Below are 16155 nucleotides of genomic sequence, written 5' to 3'. Positions count from 1 at the left end.
GCAATATTGTATCACTCAATATTTTTTAATTGGATACGAATTTTGATAAATTTACCGTTAGATTATATTATCTTCGTATATTCTTCATGCTTGCAAAATTTCAAGGTGTTCGAAGATCAATAGTCATGTTATTAATTAATTGTTTAAATTCAAGTTTTTATAGTTTAAAATAATGCATAAAAGATGAGTTTATAAATCGAATAATCAATAACATTGGATTGCCATGAAAATTGATATGTATGTTAAGAACATATAGAACATAAAATTCAACAATAAAATTTTCAAAATATAAATTTTATAACAAGTTATTGAATTATACTAGGAATAACTTGAATTCAACCTTTTATATATATATATATATATAGAGAGAGAGAGAGAGAGAGAGAGAGAGAGAGAGAGAGAGAGAAATGTTAACAAGCACCGTGGGATACTTATTAAAATTTCCCTATATGGGTTCCACTTAATAAAAAGGATAAAAAAGTATTTAAAATTTTGTTAAAAAGGATAAAAAAAAAAAAAAAAACTGCTAAAAATTTGTCAAAAAAGATAAAAAAAAAAATTACAAAAAATAGACAAAAAGCTAAAAGAAAAAAAAATTAGAAGGTGCCCGTTAACACAAGGATTGACAAATTAGAAAACAAGAACAAGAAAGAAGAAACTACAAGTTACAGCCAAGGAATATTGAAAGTGTTTGATCTAAAAGTAAAAACTACTTTGTATAAAAATTAAAAAGTGTACCGTGCGGAGCAAGCCTAACGTGTGGGATGGTGGCCTCAAAATCGGCAGCGTGTGAGACAAAATAAAAGCTTTGTTTTCAGTGTCTTTCCAGGAAGTGCAGTGCTATATAATAATAATTTAAAAAAAATAATAATATCAGTCCTTTTAGGGTGTATTTGACAAAAAAAAAATATATATATATATATATATTTTTTTTTTTTCTAATTTATTTTATTATTTAACTTATTTTTATTATTTATGGGTCTCATTACACTTTTTAGTACTATGCATGAGTTTCAAGATACTATTTCAGTTAATTTTTACCTTTACGTATAGTACTTTCAGTAAAAAATTTCAATTTCAGCAAAATAATCGGATCCCAAATAAATCTTAAAATTAAAAAAAAAAAAAAAAACTTGTTAACCTGGCACTATGTGCTGGACAATGTAGCACACAGCAACTTCTATAAAAACCAGTCCTTTTAACTTCAGAAATATATTGCGTCTTTTTCGTTAAAGCAACGCAGCACGGCAGAATTCAGGTGCCTGTTATAACCAAATAAATTCCATTGAGATATAGTATAACAGAATCTGAATTTGTCTTAAAAACTGCATTATATTTAGGTTTAGGTGATGATGTGAGAAATTTTTTTTTTAATAAAGGAAGATATGGAAAAGTGGTCTAACGTTTGAACTGACGGGTGCTCTTGAATTTCAGCTTTAAATGAGTTGGACAGGTGTCAATTTTGATGCTGACACGTCATAGTTTGGAAAGAGTTAATCAGGGAAACTTTATCCCCGGACCCCACACCTCTTGCACGAAACCCGCGTAACAAAATCAGTTGCAAGTAGCAACAACAAACCGACTCTCCTTTGTCACTAAAAATCAATACTCTCTCTGCTCTCTCTTCCAATTTCAGTTACAAACCAAAAAACCAATATATAAAAAAAAAATACCAAACGCCCATCACATTCTTGTTTTTCCTGTTTTTGTAATCTGCTTAGCTGTTTCTTCCTCCCATTACGTCGTCGTTTCCACGCTCCCACCACCCACTATAAATATTCCCACTCTTTCGCTCTTTAATTTCCGTCTCATTTTTTTCTGATCCAATTCGATTCCCATTCTCTCTCTCAGCACCAAAATCCTCAGAGTTTTCGGTTAGGGGTGAGCTTTTAATCTCTCTGCTATTTCTTAGAATTCAGGTGCCTGTTATAACCAAATAATCTCTCCGAATTTGTCTTAAAAAATGCATTATATTCATTAATTATTACTGTATTAACTCTTTTTTTTTTGGGTTATTCATACTTATGCTACTTTTTTGCTGTAACAGAGGGAATTCTCTAGGGAATGAATAAAAGAGTGGGGTTTTTTGAGAGTATCTTGAGAATTCCTGAGATGGGTCATTTTTGGTTTAGTTGGGTTTTGGTTGTGTTGTTGGTGTTGTTGGGGGTTAGTGTGAAGGGGTACCCAGTTGAGGATCTGGTTGTGAAACTGCCTGGACAGCCTAAGGTTGAGTTTAGACAGTATGCTGGGTATGTTGATGTGGATGTCAAGGCAGGAAGGAGTCTGTTTTACTATTTTGTTGAGGCAGAGAGCCAAACGGACAAGAAGCCCCTAGCTCTGTGGCTCAATGGAGGTTGGTTTTGTTCTTAACTTCTTATATATTATTGTATGTTCTGTTCAATTGTTCTTGCACTTCGTCATCATATGATGTTTGTAACTTAAGTATTTAAGTGAGACTGTTCCTTCTACTTTGTCTCTTTTCATAATCTTGAACCTGTTACTTCATTGTACTTCTGGATCTTGTGCTTACTTAGTTTCCCTTCCTATGTAGAAAGTTATTCTTCTCTTTTTTTAACTCTTTTCAAGTTTTCTGTTTTTTCCCTATGCCAAATTAAATTTTGCTCCCTCATCTGTGCTTTTTTTTTTTTTTTGCCTTTTCCAAATAATTAGGTGCCCAAATTTGAGGACTCTTAAAGCATAAAAAAAAAAAAGATATCCTGTTTAGAATTTAGAATTCAATTTAGCTTCTTTAAGTATGATACAGTGGTCCAATTGTCTGTCAAAAAAGCGAATCAGAATATTTCCTTGGCAAATGCAAAACTTGGAATTCTACAACAGGCACTTCATCTCTAATCTTTTGGTGAATACATTACATTTAAACCTTTTTAAATGTAAAATCTTTGTTTTAGATTCAGACATTTAGCAACTCAATTTTGATTGATCCTAGGGAATGAAACTCTACTAAATTACTATTTGCTGGTTCCCTCGTTAGTTTTAGAAGTGAGATGGGGAGAGTACTAATTTTGTTGTCCCATGAGCTTCCAATTGAAGAGTTATGGGCTTGATTAATAAGGATGGGAAAGGAAGTAAATTTTATTAGTACTAAATAAAATTCATTCGTTTACAGTGACAGGGAACTGTGAAACTATTTTTTAAGTGTGAGACTTTTATACACAATTATTGATGTAACTTTCTGTGTTCAGGTCCAGGTTGTTCCTCTATTGGAGGAGGTGCCTTTGCAGAGTTGGGTCCATTTTATCCTAGAGGTGATGGTCGAAGCCTTCGAAAAAATTCAATGTCATGGAGTAGAGGTAAGTCACTTAGCATATTATGTTGAACTTTGTTTTCATTTGGCTGGCTCATGAAGTATGGACTAAAGTTCCCTTTGTTTAAAATTTTTAAATTGTGATACTAATGCATCCATCAAATTGTTCCTATTCTTTCTGTTCTGTAGCATCAAATCTCCTTTTTGTTGAGTCACCTGCTGGAGTAGGATGGTCATACTCGAACACAGGTTCAGATCATACTTGTGGAGATGCCTCCACTGGTAATGAGAATAGCTCGCATTCTTTTTCCTTTTAAATTGATCTAGTGTGTGCTAATTTCATAGGATTGACTGCAAGAATGAAAAAAGTATGTCATATAAATATTCAGATTATTTTGGCTTCCCAAAAATTTGTTCCACTATAACATGTTCCAAGCTCATTCTCTTATTTGTGGCAGCTAAGGATGTGCTTGTATTTATGTTGAAATGGTACGAGAAGTTTCCAGACTTCAAATCCAGAGAACTGTTTCTCATAGGAGAAAGCTACGCAGGTAACTAGAGCATTCGCGTCCCATTATTTTATCATATCAGAAAGTTACTTTATCAATTATTTTATATTATTTTACAAAACTTTCAACGTATCAACTTTTATTTTACAATAATATAATTATACAATAAAATATATTTCATTCTCACACACAGACACACGGCAGCACCTATTCCTGCTCTCACACACAGCGAACACCGATTCCATAGAAACAGAGCATGCTTGCACAAACACATTTTCAAACACACATACAAACAACCACAGCAAAACCCATAACCCCATCACCCCAAATCAAATTGCACCCACAACTCAGACGCACCAACAACCACAGTAAAATCCAAATCCCCTTTTCAAACCCCCAAACCCAAACCCAAATCAATTTTTTTTTTTCCAAATCCTAAAACCCAAAAAGAAAATTAGATCCCTAAACCCACAAACAGGCAAGCAATAAAACGGGGAACTTTCATAAATCAAAGAGCAACGGAAAAATAAAAAGAAAATAAGAGAAAAGAAAATAGAAAATAGAGAGGGAACCCAAGAGGGCCACTGGTGGTGGCTCGCGGTGGTCGTAATTTTTGGTTTAGAGAGAGAGCGCTACGGCTTAGAGCTTCGGCCACGGGGTTATGTCATTGTGGGAGGTCGAGAGAGTGAGGGTGCGAGAGAGATAGAAAGGGCACCGATCCACACAGAAAGGGACGAGAGAGGGGGAGGGATTGAATGAGAATCAGAACTGAAAAGAAGAAAAAGAAAAAAGAGAGAGAGAAGAGATAAGTGACCGGTGAGAGAGAGAAATGAGACAAAATATCAATCAGCTAAAGCAAACAGTAAAAAAAGGAATAAAATATTGTTACAATTCCGGATGCAGCGGTTATTTTGGGCCTTTTCGATAAATTAAACAAACATAAGAGTATTCACAGCAAGTGTGACAAATGTGTCAAATGTCAAATATTTGGTATATTTGTCACACTAAACATAAAAATAGAGTTTTATTAGATGTGCTAAATTCCAAAAATTATAACACACAGCTACAGTACTATTGTAAATTTGCAACGGTACGGAATCAGATGGTATAAGTTTTAATCCTTTTTTATTCTCTTTTCTCTCTCTTCTCTCTTCTCTCTCACCTCTGTTCTCTCTCACCGATTCCTTCTCTTCTCAGCCACCGATTCCCTTCGTTCTCTCTTTTCCCTTTAATTTAAGATCAGTTTGACGGTGGCCATTATCACTGGAGGCGCAAGCCATCGAGTTTGCCGAGCCAAGCCTTGCGAGTTTGCCGCTCATGGCGCACGAGCCATCATCATCGCCGACGTCCAAGACGAGAAGGGCCATCATCATCTTCATCGCTCTCTGATCTCTCCGATCTCTCTCTCTCTCTCTTTTGGTGGTTGGTTGTTTTGATTGTTGTTGGTTAGTTGATTTTGGTTAATGGTGGTAGGTTGATCGGGTTGTAGGTGTGAGATTTGTGTGTGTGTGTGTGTGTGTGTGTGTGTGGTAGCAGTGGCTGATATTGTCGGTGGTTGATATGTGGGGGTGGCCGGTGGTTGTGGGCTGTGGCGGTTAATCTGCTGGTGTGAGTTGTTGTTGTTGATGGTGATGATAGGGAGGAGGAAATATATTATTTCAATACGTAGTAAATATTATTTTAATGTATAGAATTGAATGATAAGACATCTGATAAATGAGATGTTGTAAAATGATATGGTAAAATAATAAAATAGGTTTTTAGTGTAGCAAAATGACATAAATTATGCCACACCTGCTGTGGATGCTCTAAGGCATATAGCATTCCTAACGTGAATCATCTTAAAGTTTCATTCTACAACCAGATTATTATTATTATTATTATTATTTAATTTTGGATACTCCTATAGAATTTTTTTTTCTTTCTATTAATTCGAAAATGAGAAAGGAGAGGAAAACAACAGGATTTACCACTTCAAGAGCTTTTGATTGTCTTTTATAAAACATGGAGCACATGGACAAATTTGTTGCTTTTTTCTTGAAGGGACTTAAAAGTTGTATTATATTTTCCTGAAAAATATAAGTTTTTTATTTTGTTTTTATTTTTTAATAATATAATTGAACTTATTGACAGCTCTGAATGTGAGTATTTCAATTAAGATCTTTCTGTTTCCCTATTTTTGTTTCTTTCCTCCTACTGCTTCATTAGTTTCTATAAGTTCCTTACATGGTTATATGTCGTTGTGTAGGGCATTACATACCACAATTGGCTATTGCTCTACTGGACTATAATGCACACTCAACGGGTTTCAAGTTCAATATCAAAGGGGTTGCTGTAAGAAAAATGAGCATTTTAATTGATATCTCTGAATTTCTTCATAATCAAAGCTCTTCACTTTGATTTTTATATATATATATATATATATATATATAAATTTTCAAAATATTTTCTTTGGAATCATGCAATTGTTGTACAATCCATCTAATCTGTTCACCTTTTTTCTCTGGTTAGATTGGAAATCAACTTCTAAGACTTGATCGGGATGTTCCAGCAACCTACGAATTCTTCTGGTCACATGGAATGATTTCTGATGAAGTTGGCCTTACCATCATGAACAAATGTGATTTTGATGATTATGTCTTCGCAAGTCCTCACAATCAGACGGACACTTGTAACAACGCCATAAATGAAGCAAACAACATTGTTGGCGCATATATAGACAATTACGATGTGATCCTTGATATTTGTTATCCTTCTATAGCCGAGCAAGAGCTGAGACTTCGGAAAGTGGTATCCTCCTTTCTTTCTTTCTTTTTTCTGTTATTATTATTATTGTTATCCGTCTTAAGTTTTTGTTCTAAGTTGCTTTTTATGTTGCCCCAATGACGGTCTTCCCGACCTCCGCTTTAGGTGATACAAAGCTTGCAACCCATGATTTCTAACGAGACCCACATTTATATACTTTTTATAAATGGTTGGGAAGTTGCATACATAATCCTAAAATCACAAATTAAAACTATGTTTAAATGTTTTAATTTCTTTTACTAATTTCTCATTTCTTGATATTATATTCATTTTAAGTCCGGTTTAGACATATGAGTAATTGGAAAGGGCGAAATAATTTCACCATGCTTTCAATGGAGGTTAGTTTGATGTCCAACAGTCAAATATTTGGCTAGTGCATACAAGTGTATATATTTCATTAAAGAAAACGATTTTAAAGAAATTGCAAATAAATTAAAAAAAGAAAAAATAAATAAAAAGGAAAATTGCACCCCCACTTTATTCACAGAATTTTTTTTTGAAACCATCTCATACTCTAAATTAAGATGCTACCATCTCGGAATATGCTTTTCGTACTGATAAGTATGCCTGCACTACAGCAAGCTCAAGTCCTTCCAACCTCTCTGCCTGTGTCCAATTCTCCGACGACCGGCGACACCTGGTTCAGCAGAAAAGCCTTGGCTAGTGATATTCCTTCGCTACATCGAGAGCTTCTTAAGGGTTATTCTCAGCCAGCTGCTCCGAATCCAGACACCTATATCCCAGCTTCAACAAGCTCTTCAACCAATCACAAAACGGCACCTGCACCATCGCCGGAGTTTCCTTTCCAACGCCGAAAGCTTCTTAAGGGTTATACTCGGGCATCTACTCCGAATCCAGCCACCTATATCCCAGCTTCAACCAATCACAAAGCTGCACCACCACCCTTGCCGGAATTTTCTTTGCTACGCCGAAAGCTTCTTAGGGATTATACTCCGCCATCTGCTCCGAGTCCAGACACATATATTCCAGCTTCAGCGAGCACTTTAGCCAATCACAAAACAACACCTGCACCATCTCGAAACTAAGTACAGCAAAGGCTAGCTAGCTGATATATAGTTAAGAATTTTGTTACCCTGGTTGAGTTGGTTAAACTAATATATTGTATGGATTATATAATAATATGAATTTGGGTTTGTCTTGGACTTTCAGTTGATGGGTGTATCATGTATGTGCTTTGAGACTGTGTGTGTTTGGTTAGCCGCTTCACCTTTCAAAGGCCAAGCAAATCTGTTTGTCTTGGCAGAAAATATAGGGAAATTAAATTGTAGGCCAGACAGCAGCGTTAGAGTAATAAATTGATTTATTATCTTCCGTAAAGCTCATTTCCCAATCTTTTCTCAGCAGACAAACAAGCCCCATGTTAACAAATCTAATAGAACAAGTACAGTTTATCATCTCTCTCTCAGAAAAATAGTTCAGTGCAATTTACGTGTGATTTGAGTTAGCTATATAGAGTTGGTTGTTTCAACAGGTTGAGACGTAGAAAACAATTTAGCATTTTTGGTTTTTTAGAAACAACAAACAGATCAGCTAAAATCTAAGCGATAGATTAAAAAGCTTGTCGAGATCGACAACAGTGCTAGAGGAAGCGCCTGCGGGGGATTCTTGACGATGGAGACTCGTCTGGAAGACTTTTCCGATGGGTTATTGTGAGTGCTCTACCTCGAAGTGCTTCAGTAACCTCTCTCCATTTTCATGTTAATATATGTGCATGTTCGGTGGATCTCTCAAGATACTCTCTCCAGAATTTGACACAGCCTTGAGAGGTGAAAACTGATGGATTTGTCCATAATTTGACCAGTTGAGAGAGGTGAAAGTTGATGGAAGGTAATGGAGGAGTGGCTGGCGCAGCCTGGCAAAACTTAGTGGAATGGTGGGCCCATTCATTTGTTTTGAATTTTCCTTGAATTTTGACAATGGAAAGCCTAAAAAGTAAAAAGCCCACACCACAAAAAAAAAAAAAAATATATATATATATATATATAATCTCAAAAATAAATAAATATATGAAATCGTGACATTTTACCTTTAATTTTTTATTTTTAGCAACACCTCTTTTTTATGAAAAGAGAAAAATTTTACCTCTAAGGCTCCGAACAATATCTATATTTAGTAAAATTCATTAATAGAGTAACTCATTTGGTGAAAATAAAATAAAATATTTTCTTGCATTATACCCAAACGGCACTGTTACTTGCCATGAGAAGTTGCCTTTTTCTCATATTAGAGAATAGAGAGTACAAAACACAAGAGGATAACACCAATAAATATATATATATATATATATATATCAAACATAATAATAAATAGGGAACAATATTTTTAAGAAAGAATAATTGAAGTAATGACTAGCTACTAAGAAAAGTAATCCATTTATAGTTTTTTTATATATATAAACATAATGTCTAGAACATCATGATTTATAAAGTCTAGGATTTAAAAAGACAAAATTAAAATGTTATGGTTTAGTTTGTTACAAGAAATAACCTTTGGGGTTTCTTTTGGAAATTTTCTCAAAATTTTTATTTTGACCTGTAACATTAATATTGATTTCACTACTATTTTGATTCCTAGTATTTATCCTTGTCAAAATGTTCTCTAATATTTTAAAGAGATTAAATTTTATATTGTAGTATAAAATATAAGTTTTATCACTTCAATTTAATATGTCATATCATCATAATATATATTAAAAAATAAACATCACTACACCCATTTAAAAAAAAAAAAAAAAATTCTAATACCCATTTAAAAATCCATCTTAAATGTGACATAAAAATATATTTTTACTTCCTTGGCCTTAATAAATTTTTTGAAAAATAAACTAAACTAATTAGACTGGAGTCTCGACTGAGATCAGGAAGAGGGAGACAACGCAGGAGAGGAGATGGGACCAAAGAGCTGACGATTAGTGGTGCTTCTGTTTCTGTGAACTAAAATCAAAGCTAACGTGGGACAGTGAAATGGGACTTCATTCTCATTCGAGATTCTAGTGTACAATTTGCACACCCTCTACAAAGTAAAAGAATTCCAAATAGATAGCAGAAAACTTGATTGTAGTGCAGGAAATTGTTCACAACTTCAGGAGGAAAAGTCAAGGGATAGGCCAGGCGAGAATAAAGCTATTTAGACATGCAAAAGGCCTATGATAAGGTTGAATGGAGTTTCATATTGACAGTTTTGAAGGGTTTCGGGTTTGGGGAGAAATTTATCACCCTAATGAGACAGTGTTGTGAGTTTCACATTGTTATTAAATGGTAGCCCATGTAGTAGAATAGACCCTTCAAGAAGTGACCCACTTTCACCCTACCTTTTTATTATTTGTGCAGAAGTATTGTCTAGATTGTTGCTAAGAGGAGCAGTTGGGCTCCTTGAAAGGCGTCAAAGTAACTAGAAGAAATGAAGTGGAGGTTATGGCTGATTGTGTAGAAAAATATTGCAGATGGTCTGGCCAAACAGTGAATCTTGCAAAATCTGGCATATTCACATCAAAGAATGTTTCTGGAGCTTCACTCCAAAGCTTATCAAGAAATTGGGGCTGCAGGACAATTAATTTGGATTCTAAATATCTGGGTAGTCCTCTTTTCCTTATAAAAAGATCGAAGATCTGAAGATTTCAATTTCCTGAAAGATAAGCTTCAAGCAAAGCTAAATGGGTGGAGTAAAAAGTGTATGTCATGTCTGCTTTTAGAGTCCCTCACAAAATCTGTGAGGAGCTTGATGCTAAAGTAAGAAAATTTTGGTGGAAGCCTCGAGAAAATAAATCAAGATTCCTTGCTTTAAAGGCTTGGGATCACATTTGCCAACCAAAACAATGTGGTGGTCTCGGTTTTGGGAGGTTCAAGGATTTGAATACAGCCCTTCTTTCAAAAATTGGATGGCAGTTTGTGTCTTGCCCAGATAAATTATATGTTAAACTTCTTAGAGCCAAGTATGGAAGAGTGGAGGATTGGTTGAGAGAAAGACATGTGAAGAATGCCTCATGGGTTTGGAGAGAGTTGTCGAGATGTTGTGAGCAAAGGATTATGTTTTATAGTGGGTCGAGGAGTAATTTTAGATGCGTGGAAGGACTCTTGGATCCCTTGGGCCGATGGCTTTAAACCAAAACCAAAAAATAACGAAACTACACAGGGAGATATGGTTGTTGCTGAACTAACTGATTGGAACTTGGGTAGATGGGATTTAGAGTAGATTAGAGATCTGTTTGATGAGGAATCAGTCGTTGCAATACAAAATATCCCGATACCTAGATCACCTTTGGAGGATAGGGTAGTTTGGGTTGGTGGATAAACTGGGGCATTCTCTGTGAAATCAGCATACTGACTGGACCAATCAGGAAGATTCCAACAAAATAGAGATGAAGTCTGGAAGAAATTATGGAAAGCTAAGATACATGAGGGGTGGAGAATACTGTTGTGGAGAATTGCTGTGGGGGCTTTGCCAGTTAGAGCAAGCCTTGCAGCCAGGCTTAACTTACTCAATTCAACATGTTGTTTATGTGGGGAGGATAAGACAGAAATTCATTTGTTCCAAACATGTCCAGTTGCTAGAATGGTATGGTTTGGTGCTATATGGGGATTAAAATGGGAAGATTTTAGAGCAGAGTCACCTGTTGATTTTGTTTCTCTTTTACTAGATCCTCCTGCTAAACTACTTGGCAATCAACTAAGTAAAGAAGAATTGTGAGAGTTGCAGTGGTTTGCAAAGTACTATGGAGATGTAGAAATGAGGTGATTTTCTGAAAAGGAAAACTAAGTGTTGAAATGATTCCCACTAAAATCCACTTGCTTTCTCAAAGCTTTATTAAAGTGAGAGACAAAGGAAAACTTAATAAGAGCATAAACAATAGAGTTGTCTAGTCTCCTCCCCCATATTGGATAAAGATCAATGTGGATGCATCATGGAGAGATGGGAAAGCCACTTATGCTCGGGTAGAGAGAAATTCAAAAAGGGAGTGTTTAGAGGCATGGGTGGGAAAGACAGTAGCATGTTCACCTTTAGTAGCAGAAGCTCTAGCATAAGAAGGGCAGTAGAAATTTATGTGCTGCATAAAATGCATAAGGTGATCATTGAAGGGGATGCCAAAGAAATCATTGAAGCGGTTACATGCAAAACCACAACTCTAAACTGGGAATATTCTCAGCTAATTCATGATATCAAAGCCTTGATAAAGAATATGGCGAGTTCAAAGTTTGGCTTTCTATGGGTGAATAGGCAGGGGAATATGGCTGCTCACATGCTTGCTAACTGGGGTGAATCTCAGTCTTTTTTTGGCTTCTTAAGTCCAAGGAATCTTCCTCATTGTGTTTCTAGTTTAGTGCTCACAGAGAGACCTTAAGTAATTCTGGGTGGTGTTTTTTTATCTTTTCCTTTTTTCCTTTTTGCTTTCTGCTTTGGGTAGATAGTTTGTGTAGTTGTTTACTGGTTGTAGTTCTGTTTCTAGTTTGTTTCAATGTTATTTTACGATTCAGCAAATAAATAAAAATCCCTCCATTATTTAAACCATGTGCCAAATGCCCAAAGTTCCACTTGTTCATTTACCTTCCTTAAAATAAGCTCTCTGAAAAACACACACACACACAAAGGCTCTAGGGATTACCAAATGATATTGAGAGATTTGTATGTAGCATTGCAATGATGTGTGTGCCACTACCATGTGCTCCTTTTCTAAGCCATACAAGTTTACAATGCACCAATATACTATGAGCTCTTCCCAAAAGGCACAATTAATTTCATTGTCAAGATCAGCATTTTGAGATGGATGAATACCAAGATTGTGAAATAATAATAATGCTAGAAAAATTAATGCAAAAAGATATCAACGATATTTAGAACTAAAAACTTAGACCATGTTTGGCAGCAATATCTTTCTCATACAAATAATTTTCATGTAGAACATAGAATTGTGGTTTAAATAAACTATGAATCATTTTCTACTGAATTACTAACAAGCAATCCACATAAGCACATATAAGCTTAGATTCCAATTGAACAGGACATTGTTTAGTAATTAAAAATTAATCCCCAATGACTGTTAGAGTATTGGTAGGCTAACAAAACTTCTAAAACTCTGGAATGAAGTAGGACACTACAAGAAATTTACACAAGACAAAAATACCTTAGACCAATAAAAGATGGATAAGACTGTAATTTTGATTAAATGGAGTAAAATGACTAAATACGGTAGTAAAGTAGAAACTTAGTTTTTCATTAAATCCAATGACTCGATATAGGAGAAATTATATAAAATTCCAACATTATTGATGATTATAGTACTAACAAGTATCACAATATAATAAAATATCTATTCCTAGCATTCATTTCAATTGGAAAGTAAGAAAACTTATCACTTAGAAATAATTGGACTTCATTTTTGTGAAAATTCACTGATTATATATATATATATATATATATTTTTTTTTTTTTAATTAGAAACTTTATTTCACAAAAGAGGAACCAAAACTCCCAATGTAGAGAGTGGGATGGAGGAGATGGGAGGCGTTCCTCCAAAATTACACTCACATGCCCAGCAAGTAGAAATAATTGGAGTTGGATCACTTACCAGTTCAGAGATATACTTCATTTAAACTAACTTCTCTGCTATTAGGACAGGCAGTGAAAAATTGGTACTACAAAACTGCAATGAACAGCAAAATGGAAATTTTGGGTAAAATGAGTAAATAATTTCCAAATGAAGTATATAATAACTAATAAGTAACTTTTTGATATTAAATAACTAATAAGTAACTTACTTTTAGAAAATAAAGTCAAAGCTACAGTTAAGGAATTATTACCAACAAAGAGGAAACGGAAATCTCCCAATAGTCTTGAACAAAACAACAACCAACCATACTGCAATGATAACGAAAATAATCAACACAAAATAAGCAAAAATGATTGACAGAAGCCCTGTTTGTTTCAGGGCAAGCATTTGCAATTGACAGGAGCCTGTACAAAAGATTAATAAATAAAAAGAATAATGTTACTACCAGGACTAATGAAATCAGTGGGTTGAGGAACAAATCAAACCAGTCCTACCAGGTCCAGTATGCTTCATCTTAATGTTCTTGTCAGCAAACTTCTATCCATAGACCGATCCTCACCTCTTCCATCACCAAATGTAATATTACCTCCCTGGATCATGAAGTTGAGAATAATCCTGTGGAATGTGCCACTTTTGTAATGGAGAGGTTTTCCAAGCTTTCCAACAACTTTGTCTCCTAAAATGATTAACAAGAAGAAAAAAGGCACTTATAAAATGAACTTTTAAGACCATTTGTTGTGATAAGGCAATAGTCAAGACTCGAGGTAATATTCAATCCAGAACCCGTAGCACTTTCCTCACAAATCTACAATTGCTTTTACAATTTGTTCAGGAAAGCAATGGGTTACAATATCTTTTATTTAAGCATCTGTTAGGTCCAAGAGGGTTATTTAAAGATCACAGTTATTGTTTAGGTGTTTGAGTGTTTAGAGATTAGAGAAATAGGATTGAAGAAGAAACTAGACTAGGGAGATAATGGGATAATGAGATCAAACAAGGAATTATTGAAGAAGTGTGTGTGTGTGTGTGTGTGTGTGTGTGAGAGAGAGAGAGATAGAGAGAGAGAGAGAGAGAGAGCCAAAATTGAGAGGGAATTGGGGAGAGAATTATAGAGAATTCTAGAGAGAAAGATCCAAGAAAATGCATCACTATTTACTAGTGAGATTAGAGTTACAAGTTGGGTATTTATACAGGGACTTGCTCCAATCCTGTTGGTTGTTCATTCAGCACATGTTCTTCAACCAATAGCAATGCTGAGGAATCATACATGAAGCAGAAATCAAGAAATAGGGTCCTTCATTGTTGCTAGTGCTTGGGATCAAATTAGGCAGCATTACCCTAAAGTAGAATGGTGGAAAGTTATTTGGTTTAAGCTAAATGTTAAGTGTGGGAGCTGTGATTCATGATAGTGCAGGTGACGTTTTTGCTGCGTTGTCTGAGAGAGTTTGTGATTCATCTTTGATTATAAGAATGTAAATTACTACTCTTTCGCACGCAATGCAAATCACGTCACAGGATTTAGCAGAGTGGTTGTGGAATGTAAAGACACGGGGCTGTTTAATGCACTTACAAATGTAGCAAGGTTCTTTTTTTGTTAAAAATAATGAAGTTTTGTCAATGTCACTGGGGACCATACAATCAATCACTCACATAACATAAATCTATCAAATCACTAACTGAAAATATGGAATGATTAAGCAAAACTAACATCCAATCCAATAAAGTTCTAAAGAAAAATAATTTTAAATCAGGCAAACTTCTCTCTGAATCCTCCAATGTAGCAAGCTATTTTGTTGAAGAGAAACTATTGCTAGATGATCTTAGGCAACACATGTTAAGCCTTGAATGTATTTCTTTCCAAATTGAGAGCTAGCAAAGTTTTCTCAGCAAAAGGAAGAGCCTCAAATGTTTCCTTCTTGCTCCCCCTTCCTTATTGAATTCAATCTCTTTACACAATGGTGTCTAACATTCATGTGCTTAAAAACTAGGACCCACTTCCTAAAAACCCAACACAACAAGTCAACAACTACCAAAAGAAAACTAGGAACCCAGTTTCCAGATTTCGACACTTTCTTGGCATGTTATAGATAATCAAGAAATAGCTTTTGACACCTTCAAAAACAAAATTAACACATAACTGAAAATCCCGAACACTATACAAGAAACAGCTTTATCCGAACACAAAAACTACGATAATTTTTCAATAAACGTTATGAAATACCCAGATCAGAAAATTATAAATATAAAAAATGTTATGGTATAGAAAATTACTTGCCATCAGCAATCGCGGTTTCTGATTTCCTCTTCAAGCTCTGTTGTGGTTGGAGTGGTTCTTGGTTGTATCCCCGAAGGACTAAACTATATGGCTGTAGTTTATGCCACGTTTTAGACACAACTTTCGAGGAAGTTTTCATTTCGAACTCCGGGCGCGCTTGTTAGTTGTTGCAAACGTAAATAGAAACACGTGCCTGACCACTTCCTGTTACAATATGATTTAATTTAACATTTTTTTAAGAAACGAGTGCATTTACGTCTCTTTGAATATTTGAATATTTTTTAAATTGTATACACACTAAGTTATTATATTGAGAATTTTATTAAGTGGACTCAAGATGCTGGCAAGAAATTTTGACTATAAAATCTTATTATTTAATTTTTTACATTAAAACTACACAATCCGGTCAGCAAATTTTGAATCTAAAATCTTATTATTTAATTTTTTACATTAAAACTACACAATCCCTTTGAAATGTAGCGTATTTCTATAGAACCCATGGATAAATTATGGTGACTTTTGGAATATATTAAACATAAAAGGTTTTATGTGCAATTTTGTATTTTGGTTAATTGATGATTTTTCTGTTTGGATTGAAAAGGGTTCTTATTTCGTTGAACAAACTCTTTTCCATAATGTAATTTCTTTTTCTAGTGTTTAATGAAGTTTCTAGTATTTCCATAAATAAAGAAAACAATGGGGTCTTTTAAGTAAAATTGTTAAGTGTAATATGGAA

General features: G+C 34.6%; 1 protein-coding gene and 1 long non-coding RNA gene across 4 annotated transcripts; one reads left to right on the top strand and one right to left on the bottom strand.

Moving 5' to 3' along the window:
• Nucleotides 1-1782: 1782 nt before the first annotated feature.
• LOC115953703 (serine carboxypeptidase-like 42) lies at nucleotides 1783-7748 on the top strand. Of its 2 annotated transcripts, none has more exons than XM_031071465.1 (8): nucleotides 1783-1881; nucleotides 2048-2353; nucleotides 3204-3311; nucleotides 3455-3547; nucleotides 3724-3816; nucleotides 6023-6108; nucleotides 6286-6564; nucleotides 7158-7748. In XM_031071465.1, the coding sequence occupies exons 2-8, from the start codon at nucleotides 2065-2067 to the stop codon at nucleotides 7623-7625; spliced, it is 1416 nt and encodes a 471-aa protein (XP_030927325.1). In that variant the 5' UTR covers nucleotides 1783-1881; nucleotides 2048-2064; the 3' UTR covers nucleotides 7626-7748. The 2 variants fall into 2 exon arrangements, with proteins under 2 accessions (XP_030927325.1, XP_030927326.1); XM_031071466.1 differs by lacking the exon at nucleotides 1783-1881 and adding an exon at nucleotides 1900-1919.
• On the bottom strand, nucleotides 7518-15577 carry LOC115953706. 2 transcript variants are annotated; one of them, XR_004083775.1, is made up of 5 exons: nucleotides 15416-15577; nucleotides 13639-13820; nucleotides 13395-13452; nucleotides 13163-13237; nucleotides 7518-7605 (listed from the first exon to the last, which is right to left on the bottom strand). It is a non-coding gene; the product is annotated as an uncharacterized LOC115953706 (long non-coding RNA). The 2 variants fall into 2 exon arrangements; XR_004083774.1 differs by having other exon boundaries at nucleotides 13590-13820; nucleotides 15416-15576.
• Nucleotides 15578-16155: the final 578 nt, after the last annotated feature.

The sequence above is a fragment of the Quercus lobata genome, chromosome 7 (assembly GCF_001633185.2).
Source record: "Quercus lobata isolate SW786 chromosome 7, ValleyOak3.0 Primary Assembly, whole genome shotgun sequence".
NCBI lineage: Eukaryota > Viridiplantae > Streptophyta > Magnoliopsida > Fagales > Fagaceae > Quercus > Quercus lobata.
Note: the sequence above shows the minus strand (reverse complement) of the source record. Positions and strands in the feature narration are given on the sequence as shown.